The 25223-nt window shown below is 43.5% G+C and overlaps 1 protein-coding gene across 1 annotated transcript; it reads right to left on the bottom strand.

Annotated features, from left to right (window-relative positions):
* Nucleotides 1-9328: 9328 nt before the first annotated feature.
* LOC308622723 (large ribosomal subunit protein uL13-like) lies at nt 9329-9994 on the bottom strand. Its single transcript, XM_081244356.1, has one exon. The coding sequence runs from the start codon at nt 9784-9786 to the stop codon at nt 9358-9360; it is 429 nt and encodes a 142-aa protein (XP_081100482.1). The 5' UTR covers nt 9787-9994; the 3' UTR covers nt 9329-9357.
* Between the last annotated feature and the right edge of the window lie 15229 nt (nt 9995-25223).

Below are 25223 nucleotides of genomic sequence, written 5' to 3'. Positions count from 1 at the left end.
TTCTTTTTTTTTTTTTTTTTTTTTTAATTTTTATTGGAGTACAGTTGCTTTACAACGTTGTGTTAGTTTCTGCTGTACAGCAAAGTGAATCAGCTATGCCTATACACATATCCCCTCTTTCTTGGATTTGCTTCCCATTTAGGTCACCACAGAGCATTGAGTAGAGTTCCCTGTGCTATACAGTAGGGTCTCATTAGTTATCTCTTTGATACAGAGTAGTGTGTGTAATATAGGTCAATCCCCATCTCCCAATCCAACCCACCCCCCCTTTCCCCCTTGGTATCCATAAGTTTGTTCTCTACATCTGTGTCTCTACCTCTGCTTTGCAAATAAGTTCATCTGTACCACTTTTCTAGATTCCACATATAAGTGATATTATGTGGTATTTGCTTTTCTCTTTCTGACTTACTTCACTCTGTATGACAGTCTGTAGGTCTGTCCACGTCTCTGCGAATGGCACTATTTCATTCCTCTTTATGGCTAAGTAGTACTCCATTGTATGTATGTACCACATCTTCTTTACCCATTCCTCTGTTGGTGGACACTTAGGCTGCTTCCATGACCTGACTATTGTAAACAGTGCTGCAATGAACATTGGGGTGCATGTCTCTTTTTGAATTATGGTTTTCTCTGGGTATATGCCCAGGAGTGGCATTGCTGAGTCATCCGGTAACTCTATTTTTAGTTTTTTGAGGAGCCTCCATACTGTTCTCCATATCGGCTGCAATTTACATTCCCACCCACAGTGTAGGAGGGTTCCCTATTTCAGGGAGGGTGTACTCCTTACATATCAGCTCAGGGTTCCCAAGACATGTGGGAGAGAGGCTGAAAGAGAGAGAGAGAGAGAGAGAGAGAGAGAGCGAGAGAAGCCGTAAGCTCTTAATGGTGCAGCCTCAGAAGTCATGTAGCCTCACATCCATGATGTTTTATTCATTGGGGTAGTTACAAAAAGGCACACTTTCAAAGACAGGGGATTTAGACCTCACCTTTTGTTGAAGCGTTGCAAAGTTTTGGAAGAGCGTGTGAGACCAGAAATGTTGTTGTGAGAGAGTAGGAGGATAAACAAACCAGTGGGAAAAAAAATCTAAAGAGATGTTTCTCTTTTTTTTCAAAGCAAATAACCTATGTCATGATCAAAATTTTATTAGGTAGCCCCTTGAAATTCTGTCAGAATATTTGCCTTCCTCCATTAGCTCATAACTACAGTCACAAACACACACGCACATGCACATGCACACACACGTTTACACACATGAACAGACAAAGCTTGATGATTTCAGAGCAGATAGAGACCAAGAAACCATGGCATTGAGTGTGCTGAGTCCAGGCAAATGATATTTACACACACATCCAAATTTGAAGAGAAAATGTATTTCTTTAGGTTTCAGACACTGTAATAGATATAAAGCAAAAATGAAAACCCGTTGCAAAGCTCTAAAAAACAAAAATACATGCATATGTATACCTATGCACACATGCACACAGACATCACTTTTTTTTTCTATTACTGTATTTTTATCTCTGTCCTCAGCCAAAGCTTCCTTCTCAGAAGTCAGAACTGACTCACTGTCTGTCCATGAATCCAACATCAAGACACTACTGTCGGGACTTCCCTGGTGGTCCAGTGGTTAAGAATCCACCTTCCAATGCAGGGAACACAGGTTGGATCCCTGGTCAGACAGCTAAGATCCTGCATGCCATGGGGCAACTAAGCACATGCACTCTAAGGCTGGCGTGCCACAACTGGAGAGCCCGTGCTCCGTGACACAGCCAAATACATAAATAAATATTTTTTAATGTATACTTAAAAAAAAAAAAAAAGAAAAGACACTCTTGTCCCCTGATGTGGACTCAGGCTGGTGGGTTCAGCCAAATTGTTTTTGGTTTGTCTATGATCTGGGCTGTGGCTCCCAGGAGAAGGAACTGGAATCATTAAACTAATTTCACATGATGTACTAAGAAGAACACAGTACCACATGAAGGAGGTGAGTGATTAGTTTACCAAGCCATCCAGCCCTATGTAAATGACCTGTGATAAATGACTGGTCAGCCAAAGGAGCAGAAATCATGTAGTATTTCCACAGTTTGTAGTGAAATGCCATTCGTGTTTATCATTGTTATGAAACAGCGCAGTCAACTGCATGGGACAAAACTTTCTGCAATCACAGAAGTGACTTTTTGGTTAAAAAAACAAAATCACAGTATAAGATTTTATCAGACATTCTTTACTTGGATTATCAATGGTGGCTTGCAGATGGCCTTAGTGTGCTGACAGCCGTGTAATCCGCTTATACAGATATTTACAAGAGTTCTGAATGTGGAAATACTTAAACAAGGTCGAGCTCTTTTGCCTTTTATTGAGAATTTTCATCGTAGATCCTGAGAGTCAAAGAGTACACCCACAGCTTCATCATGATACATTTCCTGATACATTTCCTGACTTCGCATTCTTTTACTGGATTTTTCTTTCAGTTTCTCTGGATTTAAGAGTAGTGTAATTGAATGGACAATCTTCTCACCTAAAACCTACATGAATCTTAGGGTAGCCCTGTCCAGAGAGAAGTGAAGTAACCACAGTATAAATGAGGCATTTGGATAGACTAATGCTTCTTGTAAGTCAAGATTATCTAATTTACCATCAAAGGCCCCAGCTAGCTGTCACTTATCATTTTTTGAGCACTTGCCATGGGCAGGTGCCATGCTGACAACTTTAGGTAACATTGCCTCTTTGATAATGACACATTTCTGTGCAGCTGGTATTATTATTCCCATTCTACAGGTAAAGAATCTGAAGCTCCTAAAGACTGAGGAACTTGACCAGGGCCACAGACACCTGGAGCCAGGTTGAACCCAGATTCGTCAGATGTGAACCTTTGCCCTAAGTCAGGCTAGTGTCCTGCCCTTGACAGAGACTGAAAAACTACACAGAAAGGCAATAAGGAGCTTTCGAGGTGATGGGAAGAGGCAGTGGAGGGTGAGCTAATCAAGTCTGGACCCTCCTGAGGAGTATAAGAAAATACTTACGAGTGATGGAAAGCTCATTGAACTAGCGCGGGAGGGTCCCTAGGCCCTGGAAAGAGGCTGGTTCTGAGAAATTTCCACACTTGAGAAGCTGGGGAATCATTATTTTTCCAGCTGAATGGCAAAGAACTGCGGTTCTAACTGTTCTTGATTTGGCTTTGCCAGTTATTGGTTGACCTGGGGCTGCACTCAAGAAAGATTCAAGAGTGGAGTATGAAGTAAAACAGGGAAAGAACATAAAACATAATTGATGAAAGGAACTGGGTGTCATTCAGGGAAAAGACAGTAGCTCCGAAGTCATATTGTAAAGCAGACAAACAAGCTGATCTGAGGTTGGACACAGCAGAAATTCTCCCACCGATGCATTCCCAGGGACTTCTATTTGTGTGCACAAGTGTACATCTGTGAGTCTGAGTCCCCATGGTTGGATAGCAGTGGGTGGGTCTGCAGCAATTCTTGTAAACTGTCCAAGTTCCATTGGCAGGGGGGTGGGACTACTTGTGCTGCTTCCTGTCCCAGGGGATTACAGTCATGCCCTCACCTCTAATTTTCTCACCTCTGATTTGATCTTATCTACTTTGCTCCAAATCTTCTGACACAGAGCTTCTCAAACTTTCACGTGCTTATGAATCATTTGGGAAAGATTGTGAAAGTGCAGAGTCTTCCTTAGTAAGTCGAGGGTGAGGTCAAAGTTGCTGTATTTCTCAGAAGCCCCTGGGGGTTATGGATGCCCCTGTTGGGGAACCACACTTTGAGTCACGGGGTTCTAAACAGTGACATCGTCCTAGCACAGGAGGATGAGGATGGTGACTGTCTCAAGAAAGCAGCATTTTTCTCTGCCTTCCCACTCTTGTTGGGCCGCTATACACCATTTTCTAGAGGTTCTAATTTGTGGCGAAGGCTGAGGAAAGGAAAGGCAGTAGGTGCCACAGTCCTGGTCTTGCTCTCTGTCCAGTGCTGCTTTCTCTCCCATCCTCTCTTTGTCTGATCCCATCTGGATGGCTGGCTTTCCTTCCTCTCCAGAGGGAATTCCACTCAAACAGCTGCTTCCTCCTGTGTCTCAAGCAGTGTTCTTACAGAAGCGTTAGACTCTAGAGCTTGGAATCGAGCATGCAAAATCAGGTGGCCTAGCCTTCCACCCTCATTAGGGGGATGTCTAAACCATTCAAAGGGAGAGAGATGCCTATTTTCCTCACCCAAACCACCATCTTTTTTTTTTTTTTATCCTTCTTAGCCGTTCATATTTTCAAACATTGGCGCAGGCCTTTGTTCAGCTGGAGACTTGGCCATCAAGACCACATTTGGATTAATTTGGTTCCAGGTCAAACAGTCCAACTTCACACATTTATCCCATGCTTTCCTAATGCTATTGAATGACACATCATTTTATTTTTCCCTTTGTTTTTCTCTTTCAACTAATTTATTTAATGGGTCCAAAATGGGGGATTAGACCATAAAAACATGTGGTATCCTAATTGGAGTTTGAAAATGTGTAAACATGGCCCTTCAGTGGCTTCGTGTTACCATCTGGACCAAATAGAAACTTCTGGCCCTTGATTCCAACTTGCCTCCATTTGCTCCACCTTGGTGCCCCATCTCATGTGTTCCTTCTCTCCAGGGTCTCTCTGCTCCAGCAAAGCTGGGCTTCTGATTTTTCAAAACCCATTTCTCAATTTCTGCCTCAAGGCCTCTGCCTGAATTAGTCTACAGAGGTGGAGCAAGTTTCCACTCTCCATTCTCTACACCTTTCAGAAGGGTTTTCAGATCTCAGCTCAAGATTGATGCCTCTAGGAATATTTCCAAAATCAACCCCGACCACTCTTCAACCTTCTGTGATCCCTAGTCCATTTCAGTGCCTTCTGATTATTTTGGCAGAATGTGTGTTCTACTCGTATATATTTATGTGGCTCACTGAGTTCTTAACAGACGCTAACTTCATGCTTCTTATGTGCTGGGTACTAATCCAGGTGCTGGGGTCACAGTGAACAAGCAGGCAACGTTCTTTTTTTCTTTTTTTTTTCTTTTTTTTTTGTTTTTTGCGGTACGCGGGCCTCTCACTGTTGTGGCCTCTCCCGTTGCAGAGCACAGGCTCTGGACGCGCAGGCTCAGCAGCCATGGCTCATGGGCCCAGCCGCTCCGTGGCATGTGGGATCTTCCCAGACTGGGGTATGAACCTGTGTCCCCTGCATGGGCAGTCAGACTCTCAACCACTGCGCCACCAGGGAAGCCCCAGGCAACGTTCTTAATATCGAAGAGTTTACATTCAGATTTCCAAAGGTGGAGAATGAGCCAAAAACAAATAAATAAACAATAATTTCAGGTGGTGAAGAGTACTTGCTGTTGGGTGGTATAAGTCTATGGGGCTGGGTTAGGGTTAGTAAGTCAGTTTACTTTTGCTGAACTCTCTGAATGCACTTTACAAAAACCTTTCACATACTGAGCAAACACTTGTAGACTCACTTTATGTAGATGTGCACATTCCAGTTTGCATGTGAATAAAACATGTTGGACCAGGTCTCAGGGGAAGGTTCTTCACGAGGCCATCCATGCCTGGGAAAATGTCACTGAGGAGACTGACCACTGATTTCACTGGTGAGAAAGGGCCATGCTATCGTTTTCAGTGTAGCCCAGAGTTTCACAAACTTTAATTTCTCATTAGTTTTCCAAACTTTAATCAGATTTATCTGGGGTACTTGTTAATACTCCAGATGATTCTAGTGCAATTGAACTTTGGACCACATAATTAAACACTGTGTTATAGCAATTTAATTGATAACAATCAGGACACGGAGATGGATGAATGGATGGGTGTAAGGATGGAAGGAAAGGTGGATGCCTGGGTGACCCAAAGATCTTTAAGCTGTAAGTTGGAAGCTGAATTCAGGGGGCATGTGATACAACATACGCTCATGACTCTACCTTTATCTGTCCTGTGGCTCTATGCCTGTGATTTGGGAAGGTGAGCTCAATTCAGTCTCCTTTCTCTAATTTTCGTGAAGAAAGAGCTTATTCTTTGAGCCCCAAATATAAAAAAAAAACTGGTTTAAACAGGGTGTGTGAAATGTAATCTTTCATTCAATTGCCCGTCACTTACTATAGTACTTGCATTTTTTGGAACCACATTTCCCACCCCCCCAGACAAGTCACTTTTAAGTCATGTCCAATTTTGCTAGTATAACAAGATATTTAATACCATGGGAATCAGAGGAAGCTTCATATTCTAACAAGACCCATAAAGAAACCATCACACATTAGGACCAGAAACTACACTTTAGGGTGTCTGAGAGGCAGTGGGATGGTCCCACTGCCGCCAAGCACCATCCTACCAGGCCCTCCCCAGTCTAGAGAAGATGGCTTAGTAAGGGCGATGTGGGAATTACAGTGCACTGGTACCAGTCTGTTCTCGCCCTAACCAAGGGGCTGGGAAGAGTATGTTTCCACTTCTGAAACAAAGTGAGGTGGGGGGGGCTCCAGAAGAGTCATTTATAATGACTGGGGTACTTGCAATAAAGGGAAATTGACATTTCATTCTTTAATTGGAGGCCTTCTGAACCTCCAAAGATGTCAGACCTTCCCTTAGGATGTTTCCATTGAAGAGTGGCTGCTAGAGCTCTTGGGGGAGCTTGATGTGTAGCCCTGAGGGGTGGCAAAGCATGTAGGAATATGCAATCTGTGACCCTCTTTTTAAAATATTTTTAAAGATTTTTTTGATGTGGACCATTTTTTTAAAAGTGTTTATTGAATTTGTTACAATATTGTTTCTGCTTTATGTTTTGGCTTCTTGGCTGCCAGCCACGTGGGATCCCAGCTCCCTGACCAGGGATTCAACCAGCAATGCCCCACAACATTGGAAGGTGAAGTCCTAACCACTGGACCGCCAGGGAAGTCCCTGACCTTCTTTCAGCCTAGAAATTTCTGAAGGCTTGAGTATCAGAACTTGGAGGAACTGTGGTGGAAATACCTGGGAAGGGCAGGATGATCCCCAGCCCACCTAGTTTTCTTCCATTCTTGGATGATGTGAAAGAGGACCCCTGCCTTTCATTGGCTCCACCTGAGGGAGCCCAGATAGTAGTGGAGGTGCTGGGTGCAGGAGCCCTGGGATTCCTTCAATAGTCACCAAGTCAAGACCTGGGATGGAGGGCTAATGGCAGACAAGGCTGAATTGGGGAGGGTGGGGGGGAAGCTTAAAAACCCACATACTCCACCCGTGGGGAAACCACTAGTAGTAGATGGGACCAGGAAGAATCAGAACAATGTCCAGAGGTACCTCTCTCCCAAGAGTGAGTGGACATGTAAGGAAGGATTCTTGAGTGCCCTAGCCCTGCTTCAGGCTCCTAAGTATCTAGGTCTAGAGGAAGAAGAGGACAGCATTGATCCAGAGCCAGATCTTGCCCCCCATCCTCTTTCTAAACAGTCAGAGTCGCAGCTCTAGCTGTAAATTGGATATGCAATTAAGGGTTTAAATTAAGCCACACTAAGTTTTAATTACCAAATGTGACCAGGAAGTTATGGAATACACCCAAGATTTTGTTAAGGGAGAAGAAAATAGTGGCTTCTACATAGCACAATTGAACACAGAGATTTAAACAAAAAATACACACGGCTATTGCATTTTTCTTTGGATCTCAGTTGCAACTCCTTCAAGACCCCATTGTCACAGAAGGCTTTATTGAAAGCAATTTTCATGCTCTCATGGTCCAATCATCCAAGAATGTTTACTTCCCTTTTCTTTGCCTGACTTTTTGCGTACTTCTGGGATTGCATAATGCACTTTCATTCATTGATCACCCCATATTTAATCTTTCTTTAAAAGTTCAAAGTCAAGGGCTTCCCTGGTGGTGCAGTGGTTGAGAGTCTGCCTGCCGATACAGGGGACACGGGTTCGTGCCCCGGTCCGGGAAGATCCCACGTGCCACGGAGCGGCTGGGCCCGTGAGCCATGGCCGCTGAGCCTGCGCGTCTGGAGCCTGTGCTCCGCAACGGGAGAGGCCACAGCAGTGAGAGGCCACAGCAGTGAGAGGCCCGTGTACCAAAAAAAAAAAAAAAAAAAAAAAAGTTCAAAGTCAAGTATTTGGTCATTTGCAAGAGAATCTATCTGGCATTGAAGGCTAGGGCTCCAGAGTGAGGGGATTAGAAGACAAGCCACAGCACTACATCCGGTTCCCTGGGTGATATCCTAAGGCATGCACACAGCAGAAATGATGCTCCAGCCAGACTCAGAGAGAAGTGCGTGAGGCCCCATTCTGAGCTCATGCTTGAGTTGACCTTTTGTTTATATTTAGTCACTCTTGTATATACTTAGCTTTATTCTGGATTAAGGAGGCCTTGACTTGATGTAAAGTGCTTTTAGAAAAGTCTTTTCAATGAGGGCAATCTCCACTGATCAAACCAGACTGTGCAGACTGATCAGTAGGTTAACAGTAAGTCAGGTTAGTGGACAACTTGAGACACGAGACCCACCCTTTATTTTTATCTGATGATTCTGTGCGAAAATCTTTGTTTTATTGTTACCAAAGTTAAAAAGGAAAAAAATATGTTTGAAAATGAAATTGTATTTGTGTTTCTATTCTTTAATTTAAAAAATAGATTATGAATCTCTAATTCTAATATTTTTCCAGATCAATAAAATAATATTTTTTTCCAGGAGCCTCTCTGAGGCTCCTCTTCTTTGAATTTATGTCAGGTGTCTAACAAACTAATGAAGATGCATGTTATAATGGATCCCTTCACTTCAGTGGATGATGATGTAACTTTCAGAAATCATTCCACCATCTTAGAATAGTCATTCTTTTTTTTTTTTTTTCTTTAAAAATAATTTATTAGTTTTGGAGCACAAAATACAGGGAAGACACAAGGGCAATGCCTGTGACGCCTTGGGCCATACTTCCCTTCCATGAAGGCCTTTTAGAACCCCAACTCGTGCTGCCCACGCATTCTCTCACATCCTAACAGCTGCAGAGTATAGTACCTGACCATGCGGGAAGCTTAGACTCCCTGTAAGCGTCGTGAATGACCCTTCCAATTAGGTCTTCCAGCTCACTTTTGCCAGTATGGCAACAGCACTGGTTGTTCGAACTGTTCATGTCCTAAAACTCTCATGAATGAATACGTCACAGGCAAATTCTGCCTGCACAGCCCTTACGACTGTCTATGCTTTTAAAAAGGCCTTTCTCAAACAGCAGTGGCTAAGGCGCCTTCGCTATACCCAGTCTTCTAAGCCCCAGGCTGCCTGTGGCACCTGGATGGCACCCCTGGGGGTCCCCCACATCCTAGGGTGGCGATGGAGGAAGGGCAGGCCAGGCCAAGCATGAAGAAGAAACAGTCAATTTTATTGGGCTCAGACTAAGAATCCATGGGTCTTGAGGACCTCTGTGAATCGGTCGATTTTCTTCTCTATGTTCTTTTCGGCCTGCTTCCGTAGCCTCATGAGCTGCTTCTTTTTCCGGTAGTGGATCTTGGCCTTCTCCTTTCTCTTCTCCTCCAGTGTAGCCGTTACTGCCTGGTACTTCCAGCCAACCTCATGAGCCAGGCGCCCTAGGTAGGCAAACTTCCGTGTAGGCTTCAGACGCACAACCTTGAGGGTGGCAGGAACCACCATCCGCTTTTTCTTGTCGTAGGGTGGCGGGATCCTATCAAACACCTTGAGGCGGTCCAGAGCGGCCTGGCCTCGCTTGGTCTTGTGGGGCAGCATGCCTCGCACTGTCCGCCAGAAGATGCGGCTGGGGGCTCGGAAGTGGTAGGGGCCACGGGAGGGGTTGGTGTTCATCCGCTTGCGGAGGAATGCCAGGTACTTCAACTTGTTTCTATAGAAATTGCCAGAAATGTTGATGCCCTCACAGCGCACAACCACCACCTTTCAACCCAGAAGCACCTGCTTAGCCACGATGGCCGCCAGGCGGCCCGGGAGATGGCCTCGGCCATCGAGAACCAGGACCTGCCCCTCCGCCATCTTCGGCAGCTGCCTGGGAAAGAAGAATAGTCATTCTTGAATCAGCCAAGATATTCAGTCAATAAGCGCCATTCCATGTGATCATTACTATGACTGCCAAACTGTGCAATCTTAAAAGGTAGGGAGAAAAAAAAAAGCAAGAAGGGTGAATATCCAGGATAAGACCAGGTATTTTGGGGCAGGAGGCTTTTCAGGTAGACTGGTCAGGTTCTACCTAAGTCCATTCCTATCTGGAAGTCTTTATCATTGTCTTAAACCTGGAGTCAACGACCATCATCCCCTTGAGAGTCTGAAACCTGAAACAAGCATATTTCTTTAAGCACCTTTGCAAAACTGCTTAATTTTCCATGAGAGCTCATTGCCTTGACCTGGCTCCTGGAATTCAAGAAAAGGGTGGAAAGTCGAGTCCAATAAATGAATAACTTTCAGGAACTTCAAACTTCATTATTTCTGATGGCAACCCAACGCGTTTTCCATTGTAAAAACCGGGGGGGGGGGGAAAGGCCAGGTATTTTGTGCTCAAGTAGCTCTTTCTAAGCGAATGAGCACACGCAGCCCTCTTTACCCTGGTTGAGAGCCTCACATTCTATATCTTGTTGGCTCAGACCGTCTTTGTTTCAAGTCCAGCCCCTGGTTGAGGGTCAGCTAACAAAAGACAGAATGAGGTTCAAATTCTTTAATTAGTTTTGTCAGTGATTCTCTGTGGTTGGCAAATAAAAGAAATACTTTCTGGGAGATCAGGTTCTCACACTGGAACTTTGGACAGGATAAAGCACTTGAAAGGCCAAGATCATTTTCAGCCCATTGTCCTAGCCTGTCTCTGAACTGGGCTTTTGCTAAGGAGCTTTGGAGCCAAAATTTTTATGTCATCCCCAAAATCATGGCCCACAGGTACCAGTAAGAATCTCTCCTTCAGAGACCTGCCATCTCAGAAGGGCTTCATGAAACAGTGAACTCCATGAGCCAATTGGGAGAAAAACAGTTTTTGTTGGTGAAGGTTTGTGAATGAGCACAGTCTGGGATACAGATTTCCTGAAATGCTCAGAGGTCGAGTCCTCCAAAGTGAGAGCGCTTACAGCAGGATGAAGGCAGCTCACCAAGGCTGCTGAAACTCGCTTAGTTAGAAGTCAATGTTGAAGGTGGAGGAAAAAAAAAAAAAAAAAAGGAAAGAAAAACTTTCAAAGAAGCATCTTTGGCATGACCATGCCCTTTCATACCAGAAAGTTCTATTCTTTAAACTCGATGTAGGTCCTTCTACGACTAACCACATACCCTGATACAAAGGCAACGACTAACCTTAAAACTATGCAACTTCCTTGATATGGCCATGTCCCGAGACAGAAATTCTTCGTATAGCACAGGATATAAACAGGATTCCAGTTTTATCTCAAAAATGGGACACTGCAAATTCAGGCAAAACCCACAAAGGAGAAGTGACCATGTCTTTCCGGCTTATGCAGCAGCTGGAGCATGTCTGGAAGGAACCACACCCGCTGCCTCTTCTCTGACTCATCCCCCTCCTCCCTCGTTAGGGAATACCCGCCTCACTTCCTGAGCAGGAATAGGTTTCATACGGAGGCACCTATTCTCTGCCCTCTGCGTCGGGGCACGGGGCAGGGAGAAGGTGTTCAATCTTAGGGTGACAAGTAATTTCACAAATGTCTCTCTTGGGCAGTCTGACTTTCCTCTAAAGGCCTCTAACAAACCCAGATCATACATTCAGTTGAGAGGGAAGTACTTGATTTCAGTTGAGGGGGAAGCATTTGATTTTCCTTTGAACTTGACTGTCTAGGGAAAAAAAATGTAATTCCTTGGCTAAAATAAGGGTACAAATGAACTTATCCACAAAACAGAAATAGAGTCACAGATGTAGAAAACAAACTTATGGTTAGCAGGGGGTAAGGAAGGGAGGGATAAATTGGGAGATTGAGACTGACATATACACACTACTATATATAAAATAGAAAACTAATAAGGATCTACTGTATAGCACAGGGAACTCTGCTCAATACTCTTTAATTACCAATATGGGGAAAGAATCTAAAAAAAAGAGAGGATATGTGTATAACTGATTCACTTTGCTGTACACCTGAAACTAACACATTATAAATCAACTACACTCCAATAAATTTTTTTAAAAAAAGTAATTCCTTGGGAGTATCACTTCTCTGACTTGAGGCACCAGATGACTCTCAAAACCATCTTGGGACCACATGGTGTTCGCTGAATGAGAAATTCAAATATCAAGACAGAATACAAGAGCAAAGAGAGAATAGAGAAAGTGGGCATTTGTTTACCACTTTTGGAGCAAACGCTCATCAATACCTGTTTCTCCCACTGGAGATACGTATTTTACGTGACCATCAGGGCTGCGTCCACCGAGGTCACCCACATCATGTCATCCGTAAGTTCCATTCCCGACCTGCCGTATCTTGGGAGTTTTCTTCCCAGTGGAAGGGAACTTGTTTTAGGCACTTGTTTTATATTCAGAGGAACACTGAGATACAGGTGATTTCTTTTCACAAGGGCAAAGCACTACACATGTAACTTGTAGAATATTCAACTGCATGGTGACTTTTCTGTGTTATTATCTGCCTCTTAATCCAACACACTGGACAAACGTTCCCAGAGGGCAGAGAAGACAGAACTTGTAGCTCACTGATGGGCCCTGACAGCTCTCCTCTTCTGTACCCTGCCCGCTGGGCCTCTGGTTATATCCGCAACGGTTACTTTCTGAACCCAGTGGTATTTGTGACTCTGCCCACGATGTCACCCGTGACTGATGTCTGCACATCAGGCCGGCCTCTTGGCTGCAACAATTACCTCCCTGTGCCCCAGTTCGGCAGCAGGGTTGGAAGTTTTCGTGCTGGGTCTTTTAAATTATTTCTTCTGCCTCCCCTGCTTTGGATTGCTCGAAAAAATAGCAACTAACAACAGTAAGGCTGTCTTAAATTTGCCCAAAAGAAATTGCCTGGGACTTTTCAGAGGCCACATTCAATTTATGAATAAATGAAATGGATCTTCTCGACCAGCCATGACAATAAGCACTGGCCTACATATTCAGGGCCTGAAAGAAGTTGAGGCAATGGGCCTAATGAGAAGCAGTCAGCGAGTCTAATGAGAATCAGACAGAAGGCCTAATGAGACATTTAACATGCTCTCCCTCTCCCTCCTCTTTTGTTCGGTTTTCATGGGAATCTGTGTTTGGGGAGCTCAGTTGCACTGGCTACAACAGATACATATGGCCCTAGTGGGGTGATCCAGGAAACAGTAGAAAGGCATGGGGATGGCCAGGGATGGGGGGAGGGTGAACTTGGAAAATATACCCCCAGGCCATGATAATGTGGCAGGGCGGTGGGTGGGGGTGGTTACTTATATTTTAATTGTATCTATGCCTTTTCCAGAATACCATAGAGTCATTGAGCTATTGGTGATGATACAGTGAACAGGCAGAGATTTCAATCTCATTACATCACTGCTTAGAGAGAAATAAAGAGGAAAAAAGTATGCAGGGCTGTTTCTGCGGCTCACTGTCGCCATTCAGAGAACAACGACTGGAATGTAGGTGCTGCACACAGGGGGATGCCCGGAATGGAGTCCTGATGAGGCAACGTTCCGTGGAACACTAGGTATTTTCATGTGTTGACCTTGGATGGAGGTGGCAGCTAGAGAAATAGCAGGAGCACAGCCCTTCCTGAGTTACAGCTCTGTGTGTCAGTTACCTGTGCTGGCGGTATGCAAAGGAAATACGTATGTGTCCGAGCCACCGTTTGAAATGTTGTCTGACCCACGGATCTATCGGTTTTGCAGTATAGCTTGGCTTTGACAGAGTAGGCAAGGTTTCTGTCTCATGATGTAGCTTGCAAGCCCAAGAAACGTGCACTGGTCCTTGTTGCCTGCCTATCCCCTGACAGTCTCTGTGGATACACGTACTCTTTGTTTTATTTGCTTGCCCCAGTTCATGGTTGAAATGCAACTCCATCCCTCTCTCTAGCCACCTATTTATTTATTTATGACAACTCTTCTTTTGCTTGTCAAGGTCTAACTTCCACTGGCCCACCTATATCTTGAGTTAAGGATCTGAAAGTAAATGACACAGTCTTGTTCTTTGGTGGCGCCACCTAGTGGCCTCACATGGCAACACAGTCTCAGCAGTTAAACGACTAAGGATTTCGAGATCCGATTATCACCTGGGTTAGTGGGGGGGGGGGCAGAGCAGATGTGCACCAGCCTTTATACGTTCCAGGTACCAGGCTCCGAATGCACGTATTTCAGCTTTTTAAAAACTTTACAAAAATTCTATGGAGTAGATGATATTATTCCTGAAACGCGGCTGTTCATATTACCTAAAATTTCCTATGGGTAGAGGACTGTGCTAGGTGCTTTACATAACATTGCCTTGTTTTTCCTAATAATGATATTATGAGGTGTGACTTACGTGGTCTTTTGAGTCTAATTGCTTGGATCTGTAATGGGCTCCAGCCCCTGCTTGCTGTGTGACCTTGAACAAATTACTTCTCTGTACCTATAGTAACAGCGATATAGTAATAGTACACATCTCATACAGTAAGCCCTTGTAAAGTGTTTTAAAAGTGTCTGACACATAGTAAGCATTCAATATGTACCAGCTAGTACTAGTTTCAATAATAGCAGCCACAGCTACTGCCTCAGTGCAACTAAACATTGCTGGACAAAACCCCCACTATAATGACTGGTCTCATACACTTCATGTCCATAAATCTCAAGTGGACACTCCACAGTGCTAGACCATCCTACATGGATTTGCTTTCCATGTTCACTTTTAAATTCCCCCAAACAACTATTTCCCACCCCTCTAGCCTCATATCATGTACATCATGACCACTTCCACACTCAGCTGATGAACTGGCCTCATTATTGAGAAAACAATTAGCTAAGAGCTTTTTCATTTATCCCCAGCCATATCTGCTGACCTACCTGTTCTCCGCCCTCTGTCTCTGATAAGGGATGAAGTTCCCATTCCCATCAAATGGTAAGGGCTCCAGTCACACACACCTGGATCTCATGTCCTCTAGTCTTTTCAAAGACTTGGCTCCTGTGTCTGCTAAATCATCACAATTTCCCTTTCTCCTGGATCACTGCCATCAGCATACAAACATGCAACCTTAAAATAATCCTGCCTCGAGGCTAAACCCCCTCCAGTTAACTCCCATTTTCTGCTCCCTGTTGTCCTAGATACAACAAGGATAAAAAACAATTCATTCTAATTAGACCTCTATTTCCACCAAATCCATCAGTCTGCCTTGGTCAAGGTCACCCATGACCTCTATGCCACCAAATCCATTGGCGGCCTCTCTCTCCTGGCTTTACCTCTCAGCAGAATTTAATGCATCTTCCCTGAGTTGCTGGGACACCAAGCTCGCTCTCCTGCTTTCACTCCCTACTCACCCACCTTCTCAGAGTAACCTTCATGTGTGGATGGGCTCACCTGAGGGCTCCATCCTAGCCCTCTTCTATCTCTATCTGTATCTTTAACTCGGGAAATTCATCCAGATTCATCGCCTTAAATATCACTTTCATAAAAGTTGAAACAAGATCTCCCCAGTCCTGCCTTTCCTTGGAACTCCAGATTCAGATACCTCCTCCTGACTTGTCATTTCCATTGGAAATATACTGGGACCTCAAACTGCCACAACAATAATTTTGATACCATCTTCAAACATGGTCCTTGTCCAGTTTTTTTTTTTAAATCGTTTGATCTTTGGTCTTTTTTGTCAGTAAGCAGCATGACTGTTGACCAGTTTGTCATGTCAAAAGCCTGGGAACCTCTAGGAGGAGACTTTGATGCTTCTTTTCCTTTCTCAGCCTTAAAAACATGCTCTGCTTCTGCCCATGGATCTCTACATGGACATTTCCCACTAGCAAAACCCAATCATTCCTTACATGGCAGCCAAAGTGTGTCTCCTAACTTAGCCTGATCTCATCCCACACACTTACAATCTACTAGCCACACAGCAGCTACAGACATTATCTGAAAATATAAATCGGATCACTTCCATCACTTCTCTCCTTTAAATCTATCCGATGGCTTCCTTTCACATTGTAACTTAGCCCACATTTCTCACTCTGGCTTTCAAAACACAACAGAGCAGAGTATCTTTAAGAAAAATGACATGAGGCTTCTCCTTAATTCTGAGAGTTCTCCAGTAACTTTCCAACAAATTCCTTTCTTAACCTAAGTTAGCCGGAGTCTTAGTTGCTTACAGTTGAAGAACTATAATTATATAACCTTGGACTAGAATTACACTGAATGTCTGGCTCTTCATAGGAAAACGTTTGGGATGTGGGTAAATTATGGACCTATCAACCAGACTGTGTACGTGCGTGCGTGTGTGTGTGTGTGTGTGTGTGAATGTGATGAGAATGTACACAGGCACTCAAACTTAATAAGAACTTGTTGAATTGCTTTGAATTTGACTTATAATTTCTCTATGAAATCTGCCTTCTCCCAAACCTCAAAAACAAAACAAAACAAAACAAAACCCTCCCATCTTGTCCTGGAGAGGAAAAGAACCAGCAAATAAAGGCCTTTAGTATGAGACTAGGGCACAAGAGGCACGTTGCCGAGGGCCCACGATACTTTTAGGAGCCCTCAAAAATGTTCTACGTTCTTTTTAATCAGAAGAAAAACATAATATAATAATAATGAATATATAATACTGAATACAACTTGTATTATATTCATCTTTATACTAAAGCAGTCATAAAGTATAATTTTTACTATTTTTTGTGGGGGAAGGGGTCCCTGAAGGCAAATATGCTGGAAAGGCCCCCATGAAGGTCACACTATAGTCCTGTTCCTGGAAGCCTTGCTCTCTGCAGAAAAGATTGGGGAAGAGGCTTCAGGATTTCTGGTCCCACTTGAATTTCACTGATTGGGGAAGGCCAAATGAAACCCAAATGGACACAGAGCAGCAAAAATAGCAGGTTTCCGCTACATTTGTTTTGTTTTTGTTTAACAGACACTTATCTAAAGCTCACTGGACGCAAGACACTATTCTAATTGCTTTTCAATCACTAAGTCATGTAATCTACTGTCTCCTAGGTGAACATGAAGTGAGTATCAAACACCTTCGCTTAACCTTTGCTAGGCTACCTCCTTGTCAAGGTGGATGTTCTTCCAGGACCGAAAGGAATGTAAACACAGAATTTTGTAACTGCAATGTAGCAGGTGTGAAATAGCTGAAAAGCAACAACCAAAAAACTGTTTTTAAGCTTAAGATATAGTGTCCAGTGTTGACATACTTATAATGTCCTCAGTGGTGTTCATCTTGTTTCAGGAAAACAGAAAGAAAAGAAAGAAAGAAAGAGAGAAAGAAGAAAGGAAGAAAGAAAGAAGGAAGGAAGGAAGGAAGGAAGGGTGAGCTGTGAGCAATCTGGGAGTATCTTGTGTCTTTCAAGGAGCTCCCTCCCCCTAGAAGATGTCCTCCAACCTACCTTAATGAAGACCAATCTCCAAGTTTTCCCCAAATATGAGGTCAAGTTAAACATGTGTCACTTCAGCAGGTCACAGCACAGCAGTGTCTGTCACCCCGCATTCTCTGGAGGTATGCCCGTAACGTGTCATATTCACATTGGGTTTATATGTACATGTGTCAGTGCCCATCAGTGATTAAATTAACTGTTACAAAAACGTAAATGTGATCCTTTTGTAGTCTTTTTCTTTTCTTTTCAATGAATTCCTCTCAGTGAAATTTCAAGCTGAAGCATCATTTGAAGCTGTGCTAAAGAGAGATCACCTGAGCTTTTGTGAAGTCCACAGTGAACCAGACTTGCTCTGGCTGGAGAACCTGATGGGAAGAAGCTCTTTGTAGACCGTCCCATCTCAATCATTGATGCTCAAAAAACCAGGGGGCTTTCTAGAAGATCCCAACCCTCAGGCTCTACCCAGACTGATTAAATCAGAGTCTTCAGGATTGTACCTGGGCATCAACTTCTCTAAAAGCTCCCTAGGCTATGCTGATATGCAGCCAGAATTCAGAAAAAAACACTGATTTCTGTTTTGTAAATAAGTTCATTTGTACCATTTTTTTAGATTCCACACATAAGCGATATCACATGATACTTGTCTTCCTCCATCTGACTTATTTCACTCAGTATGACAATCTCTAGGTCTGTCCGTGTTCTGCAAATAGCACTATTTTGCTATTTTTTTTATTGCTGAGTAATATTCCATTGTATATATACACCAAATCTTCTTTATCCATTCACCTGTCAATGGATGTTTAGGCTGCTTCCATGTTCTGGCTACTGTAAATAGTGCTACAAAGAACATTTTTTAAATTATGGTTTTCTCCAGATATATGCCCCAAAACAGAAACAGAGTCACAGATATGGAAAACAAACTTGTGGTTACCAAGAGGGAAAGGGGGGGGTGGTAAATTGGGAGATTGGGATTGACACATATACACTACTGTATGTAAAATAGATAACTAATAAGGACCTACTGTATGGCACAGGGAGAGAAAAAACAAACAAACAAAAAGCACTGATTTCATACCAACTGAGTACTAGGACTACGAACATCCCAGCCCTTTGTATCAGTGGGGTGCTGTACAGCTGTGACCTCTTCCAGGTAACCCTACGTTTCTCTGTCTTTATTCTGGGATGACTTTTTAATTTAAAGTGATTATCTACTCAACTCACTAATCCTAGTTTCAAAGTCATTTGGGAATTAGATCTTCATTGAAAAACTGTCTAGAACTGCAGAAGGGCTACTGAGAGCCCAGGGCTGGATCCCAGGACAACTGAGAGGTCCCCTAGGAGTCAGGATTGAAGTGGTCATTCATCAAGACACCAAGGGCAGCATCACCAGAAGGGTAGTCTGCACCATTGTCAAGGCAGGGAATAAAGCAAGTCAAGGGATCAACGCCAAGAATACTGGTTTAGGGGGAAAGTGAAGATAATCATTTCTGTCCAAAAAAGATTTCTTGAGGACCTACTGTGTTCCAGATATTGGGCCAGGCATTGTAGGTACAATCCTACTGTCTAGGAGCTGAGAGTTTAAGGAGGAGATATCATCAAATAATTTCAAAATTACATGGGAAGTTATGAGCAGAGTGAGAAAGGATATTTGGTCCCAAGTGATGCATGTGAGTAGAACTTCTAGAACATACAACCTTATGCAATCCTTGAGAAGTGAATGTCAGTGAAGCAAGTCAGAGATGCCCAGGAAGTGGACAAAGAAAGGGCCAGGTGAGAGATGGTGGGACCAGGACTGGACCAGTGCCATTGTGGTGAAGGTTGGTGTGAATGAGCAGAGTCAGTCAAGTCATCAGAACTTCAGGACTGATTGGATGTGTGGCTTGAGTGGGAGAGAGTAGACTCTAAATAAAAAAAGTCAGGCGCTGGGAGAATGTTGCTCTCAGGACATGGATTTTGAAATGGGTGGAGACGGGCAGTCTAAGATAAAGGCTATGAACCACATGAGGGTTGGGGTGCCAGTTTTTAATGGGGTACCAGCTGTGTGGCTCAGGATGGTGCAGCCTTGAGTGGTTAAGCTGGATGGGGCGTCTGCAGAGAGTGAGGTGGAAAGCTAGGTGCCTGTGTCCTTCACTTTGATTCTGTACTTTACTCATCACATTGACAGTTGGAATTAGTATTTTCCTAATTCAATTATTTTTGTAAATCCCCATCGGTCTGATGATTGATTACAGGTGACTATAAACTAAGAAATGATGGAGCATGGCTTAGCCTCCCCTTTCTCCTTCCCTCAGCAAACCAGAGCCCTGGAAAATCTTGGGGTTGCCTTGGGAAACGAAATGCACTCTAGACGAGGAGCTGAAGGAAGGTGGAACATTTAAATTAACCTCCAGTGGAAACCCCAGCCTACTTGTTATGGTCATTCTTGGCACCAAAGGCCTCCCATATTGGCTCAAATCCAGTAACACAAAAATGGTAAAGTTGCAGGACAGAAAGTTGGCATGGACCCTGTGGTGATTTCCCTGTCCCACTGACTCCCCTGCCTTGGAATTCTGTCTAGACTTGGCTTCAAGGCACATTCCTTCAGCTTTCAGTAGGCAGAGGTGTCCGGCTCTTGCAATGTGTACATAATTTTAAAAGAGCTAAGAACAGGCTCTCAACCACTGCTTTCTTTCTTTCTTTTTTTTTTTTCAACCACTGCTTTCTAAAGGTCAAATCTCACTGCTCCAAGTGTGAGCGGGAAACACAAATATATTCCAGATCACACAGCCCACAGGTGCAGAAGCAGAGTGCTGCAAATTTCATGTGCAGACTGGCGGGGTCCTTTCTTTGAGTCTCCAGATGCACAGGGAATGTTTTATGTACAGGAAGACAGAGGCTACACTGGGACAGCTGGGCTTTGGAGAAAAAAAGTATGGACATGTAGTTAACTCTACCACAAATCCCCATATTCAAGCCACCAAGATAGGAGGGAGAAAGGAAGCATGCAGGGGGATTTCATCCACACATTCATTCCAAAAATGTGGAGTGTTTACTATATGTCAGACATTTTCCAAAGATATTTTCCTGCCTGTGACACAGTTGCTCACACTAGAGAAATGTGTTTCTTGCCACTTAGAAATCACTATGCAATTCAGGGAGTTAGAAGATGGGCATACCGTTTGCCTTTGATTTATGACATCACCAGGAAAGTGATTTTATGACTTTCTTTTTATCTAACTAAGCTAGTCACTTTTCGTAAATGCCCTGGAGAGAAACATACCCTGAGAAGTGGGTTTCACAAACGAAGCAACCTGCCTGAAGGAGGTTGGGAAATGTTTAATTGAAGTGCAATTATTGGCCTCTCTTGTTCTCGATGAAGAATTGCCAGGAGGCTCTTGCCATGGACAGCCATGCTCTTCAAATTCTCCACAAATAGAAATGCAAACCATTTTATGTGATGGTTATAGTAGTGATGATGATAATGATGATGATGATGATGATGATGATGATGGTAGAACAGGCTAAGGAAAATATTGAAGGAGGTAAGAAGAGTGAGAAAAAAGCACAATAATCTAAAACAGTAAGGTGAGGGCAATGTTCGTGGACACTGATACCGGGGTATCATTCATTCAGAGATATTTACTGGGCACCTATTATTTTCAGGTCATGCTAGGTGGTGGGGATATAATAATAAACAAAGAAGTGGTGGGGATATAATAATAAACAAAGAAATCAGACTTTCATGGAACTTGCATTATAGTGATGGAAGAGAGAAAATAGAAACAAAACAAAACATAGGATGCCAATTGCTGAGATAGAGGAAGAGGTACGGGGGAGGCCATGTGTGTACATGTCTAGGGGTGGGTGTTAATTTGTTTAATGGTGTTGAAGAAAGAGACGCCTAGAAGATAACATTTCAGCTGATTCCAATGGCTAAAGGGAAGAGTCATTCTTTGGGCAAACAGAGCTGATTCTTTGACTTCCTCAGCATTTCTTTTCCTAGACTTGGAGCTGAGCTGGTGTACCCTTCATGTTCAGTATCCTCAGTTTCATAGGGGACATCTTTTGATTGTGGGACCGGGTGGACTGAAACACAGGGAGAATTTACAACCAGTGCCTACCTTCTGTGCTCTCCTCTGGCCACGTCCCAGATCTCCTGCTCTGTATGCTACATAGTTTCTGAGCTATTCCCTGCTTCTTCCAAAAATGTCAAGAAACCTATCCAGAGCTTGTGCACCAATCTCTTCAAAATAAGGCCATGGGGTTTGTTAATTCAGGTCAAGGAGCTGGAAAAGAATAATGGTAGGAAGCTGGCAGGCTTCCAGAGTGGGTGTAACTCTTTGGGAGAAGTGGGCCGTGAATACTTTCTTTGTTCTTTTCCCTCCTTACATTGGATTGGGTGTGTGTGTGGGGGTATTTTCATTTTTAGTATCAATGATATGGAAGAAACTGGACTCCATCCTCTTACTTGAATGTGCCTTGTTAAAGTGGGTAGATGGCTTTACCTTTAAGCTAAATGCACCCTGCACACAATTTGGAGTCTGGCCTTGGCTGTCCCTGTCCTGATTAGCGTCCCAACCTTGGGGGCAGGAGTGACCACACCATGTGAAAAAGGATGGTACACGACAGATTTCCTGAGCAGCGTACACACCTTTCTCTCCGCTTTGCCCCTTCCTCGGGTATATTTAGGTCCCACCTAATTAGATTTTAGAGTCTAGGACATAATTCTATAGTCAGGCAATTGGGTAGCTAAGCTGCTTTAGAACCCTTGTCTCAATAATCCTTTATAATTGTATAATGTTTTATTTGTTTGTCAAAGTTCTCTCCTATTTTCTCACTTGTTCTTCACAGTAGGGTTGTTAGAAAGCTTGTGCTATTTGAAAATCTCTGTTTTACAGATGAAAACTCTGGTCTCAGGGAAGCTGGGTTGCTAGTCCAAGGACATGAGAAGGTCACTTGGGAGCCCTGAGTGACACCTAGTTCTTCCGACCCTGAATCTGTTGCTCTTCAACTGCATCTTAAATGTATGGAACCCTGGGATTGGATCTTGGCCACAGGTGAAAATTCTTGCCAGTGGGAAACAAGTCACCTTCTTACCTACCTTCTACCCGGGGAGTGATTTGATCTCCCTGTACTCACAAAGGAAACTGCAGATGAAGCTGTTTCCTGTGCAGTGAGATGTGAACATCCAACAATGGTGAGAACTGGTGACACCGAGAGCCTCTCGTTTCCCACCTCTCCTCCAAAGAAACCCTCCACCCAGGGCTTGGCCACAATTCCACCAATGCTTTCTGACTCAGGAGCTCCACTGCCGAAGGAGTTTCCAGTTAAGCTACACAGGATAAGCAGAGGCGATGGGGCATCCCCTTCACCTGCCATGATTAAGCTTTGTCCTCTATGCAGTGAGCAAACATAGCACACAGAATACTGAACACATCCAGGAGTGCCATGTCGTGGGTGGCAGGGAGGGCTTCTAGGGAGCGAAAATAAGGGCGATGAGGTCCAGCTTCACTCGTGACCCAGAACCTGACTACACAAGTGCTCCACAAACCAGCCCATCAGCATCACCAGGAGGTGGGGACTAGAAATGCAGAAACTCAGGCTTCTTCTGCAGCCTCTGGAATTGGAACCTGCATTTTAACAAGATCCCCCAGCCTTGACTCCTCATCCTGTCCCCTCTGTCTCCCTCACTTTCTCTCTCTCCCCTTACTCCTCTGTTATCTTGGTGTCTGTCCGTCTAACTCATGACACTTTAGCTCTGGAATATACTTCTGGAATTCTTGCAACTTGCAGATGTTTTCTTTCCCCTCTTTATAGACAGAGAACACTTCACTAGGGTTAAACTGCCAGTAGGCGTGACTGTGCCTTTGTCTGGTTCACTGCAGAGCCAGATCTCTTCCCTCAATGACCAGAACTCTTCCATACAAGGCCTCTCTGGCCCACTCTTTCCAGGGAAGCCTTTTCAGAACAAGGGAAAAGCAGTTTCTTCAACTGTAAAACTATCTGCTTCACAGGGTTGTGGTAATGACTAGAAATTCTACACATGGAGCATCTAGCCCGGTGCCTGAAAAAAACAATGTCCTCAATAACTGACAGATTATTGCAGTGGAGATAGGGGAATGTGAATCATACCTGGGGTGGACTTTTGCCGTAAAGCTACACAACATCCAAATCTTCTTAGTATTTTGAAGGAACCATGGGGGAGAAGAGGAAGGCTCACCTTCCACTATGGAGGTTCTACGGGAGGGTCCCTGTGTGTCGGGGGGTGGGGAGGAGAGGGGGCAGTGGACACGTGGTATAACTCAACCAATCAAAACCTCTGCCTGGGGCTCTGAATCTGGAAGTGACTGGCCGCAGGGGCACGCCCAGCACCCATCCCATCGGCCCACAGGAGGAAGCTTTCCTCCGTCAGGTCAGAGCTCCCCCTCCGTGGTCACAACATGGCTGAGGGAACTTCAAAGTTCACCACTTCAAACACCATCCAAAGAAAGAAAGGCCCTTGCGATATCCACTTGTCCTGGGGTCCGTTATCACTCATTGGCCCAGATTGTTTCGTTCCCATTATTATACTGATCACGGGGCTGAAGGTGAAAGCACTGACAGATATAAACCACTTAGGGCACAGTCCTAGGACTGCAGGTGGGGTCTTTCCACCCAATCTCACAGCTCAACAAGAGGAAATAAGTCCCCTCTCACCCTCACCCCCGACCCCAAATCAATAAGGATACAAAAGGTGAAATGAGGATATATGCTGAGGAGGAAACCAAAAAACCTCTACAAAAATTAAAACTGTGCTAAAAATATTTTTATGGACAAGGTCGTATATTAACTGGAAAAAAAATCAAGTCGTAAAAACAGGATTTTCAGCATTCTTCTGTTTCTTTAATTATCTATCTATAAAACAGGATATATAAAAGAATGCTAAGAATAATAGGCTTATGGGAGATTTTTATTTTATTCCTGATGCTTATCTCAATCTTTTACTTTTTTTCTCTATAACAAACATATTTTTAAACACAAACTTTATTTCTTTAGCATCATTATTATCCTCAACATCAGTATCCACATTTTAGGACCCATCCAGTTCTACAGTATTGTATAAAATTAGTTTTGGGTTTTTTTTTTTGGTATTTTACTTTTTTTTGCCTTTTAAAAAAATTTATTGGAGTGTAATTGATTTACAATGTTGTGCTAGTTTCTGCTGTACAGCAAACTGAACCAGTTATACATATACCTGTACATATTTCCACTCTTTTAAAGATTTTTTCCCCATGTAGGCCATTACAGAGTACTGAGTAGAGTTCCCTGTGCTATACAATAGGTTCTTATTAGTTATCCATTTTATATATAGTAGTGTGTATATGTCAATCCCAATCTCCCAATTTATCCCTCACCCGCTCTTACCCCTGGTAACCATAGTTTGTTTTCTATATCTGTAACTCTATTTGTTTTGGGGCATATACTGGGAGAAAACCATATTTCAAAAAGATACATGCACCCCAATATTCATTGCAGCATTATTTACAATAGCCAGGACATGGAAGCAACCTAAATGTCCATCAACAGAGGAATGGATAAAGATGTCATACATATACACAATGGAATATTACTCAGCCATAAAAAAGAATGGAATAATGCCATTTGCAGCAACATGGACCTAGAGATTATCATACTGACTGAAGTAAGTCAGACAGAGAAAGACAAATAGCATATGATATCGCTTATACGTGGAATCTAAAAAAAGGGTACAAATAAAATCAGTTTTGTTGAAACATCTCTTTGGGATGTTATTTTCTCAGTAGCTTAGTCCC

Source organism: Mesoplodon bidens, assembly GCF_964165515.1.
Source record: "Mesoplodon bidens genome assembly, chromosome: 9".
Classification (NCBI taxonomy): Eukaryota; Metazoa; Chordata; class Mammalia; order Artiodactyla; family Ziphiidae; genus Mesoplodon; species Mesoplodon bidens.
This window is presented reverse-complemented; position numbering and strand designations above follow the sequence as displayed.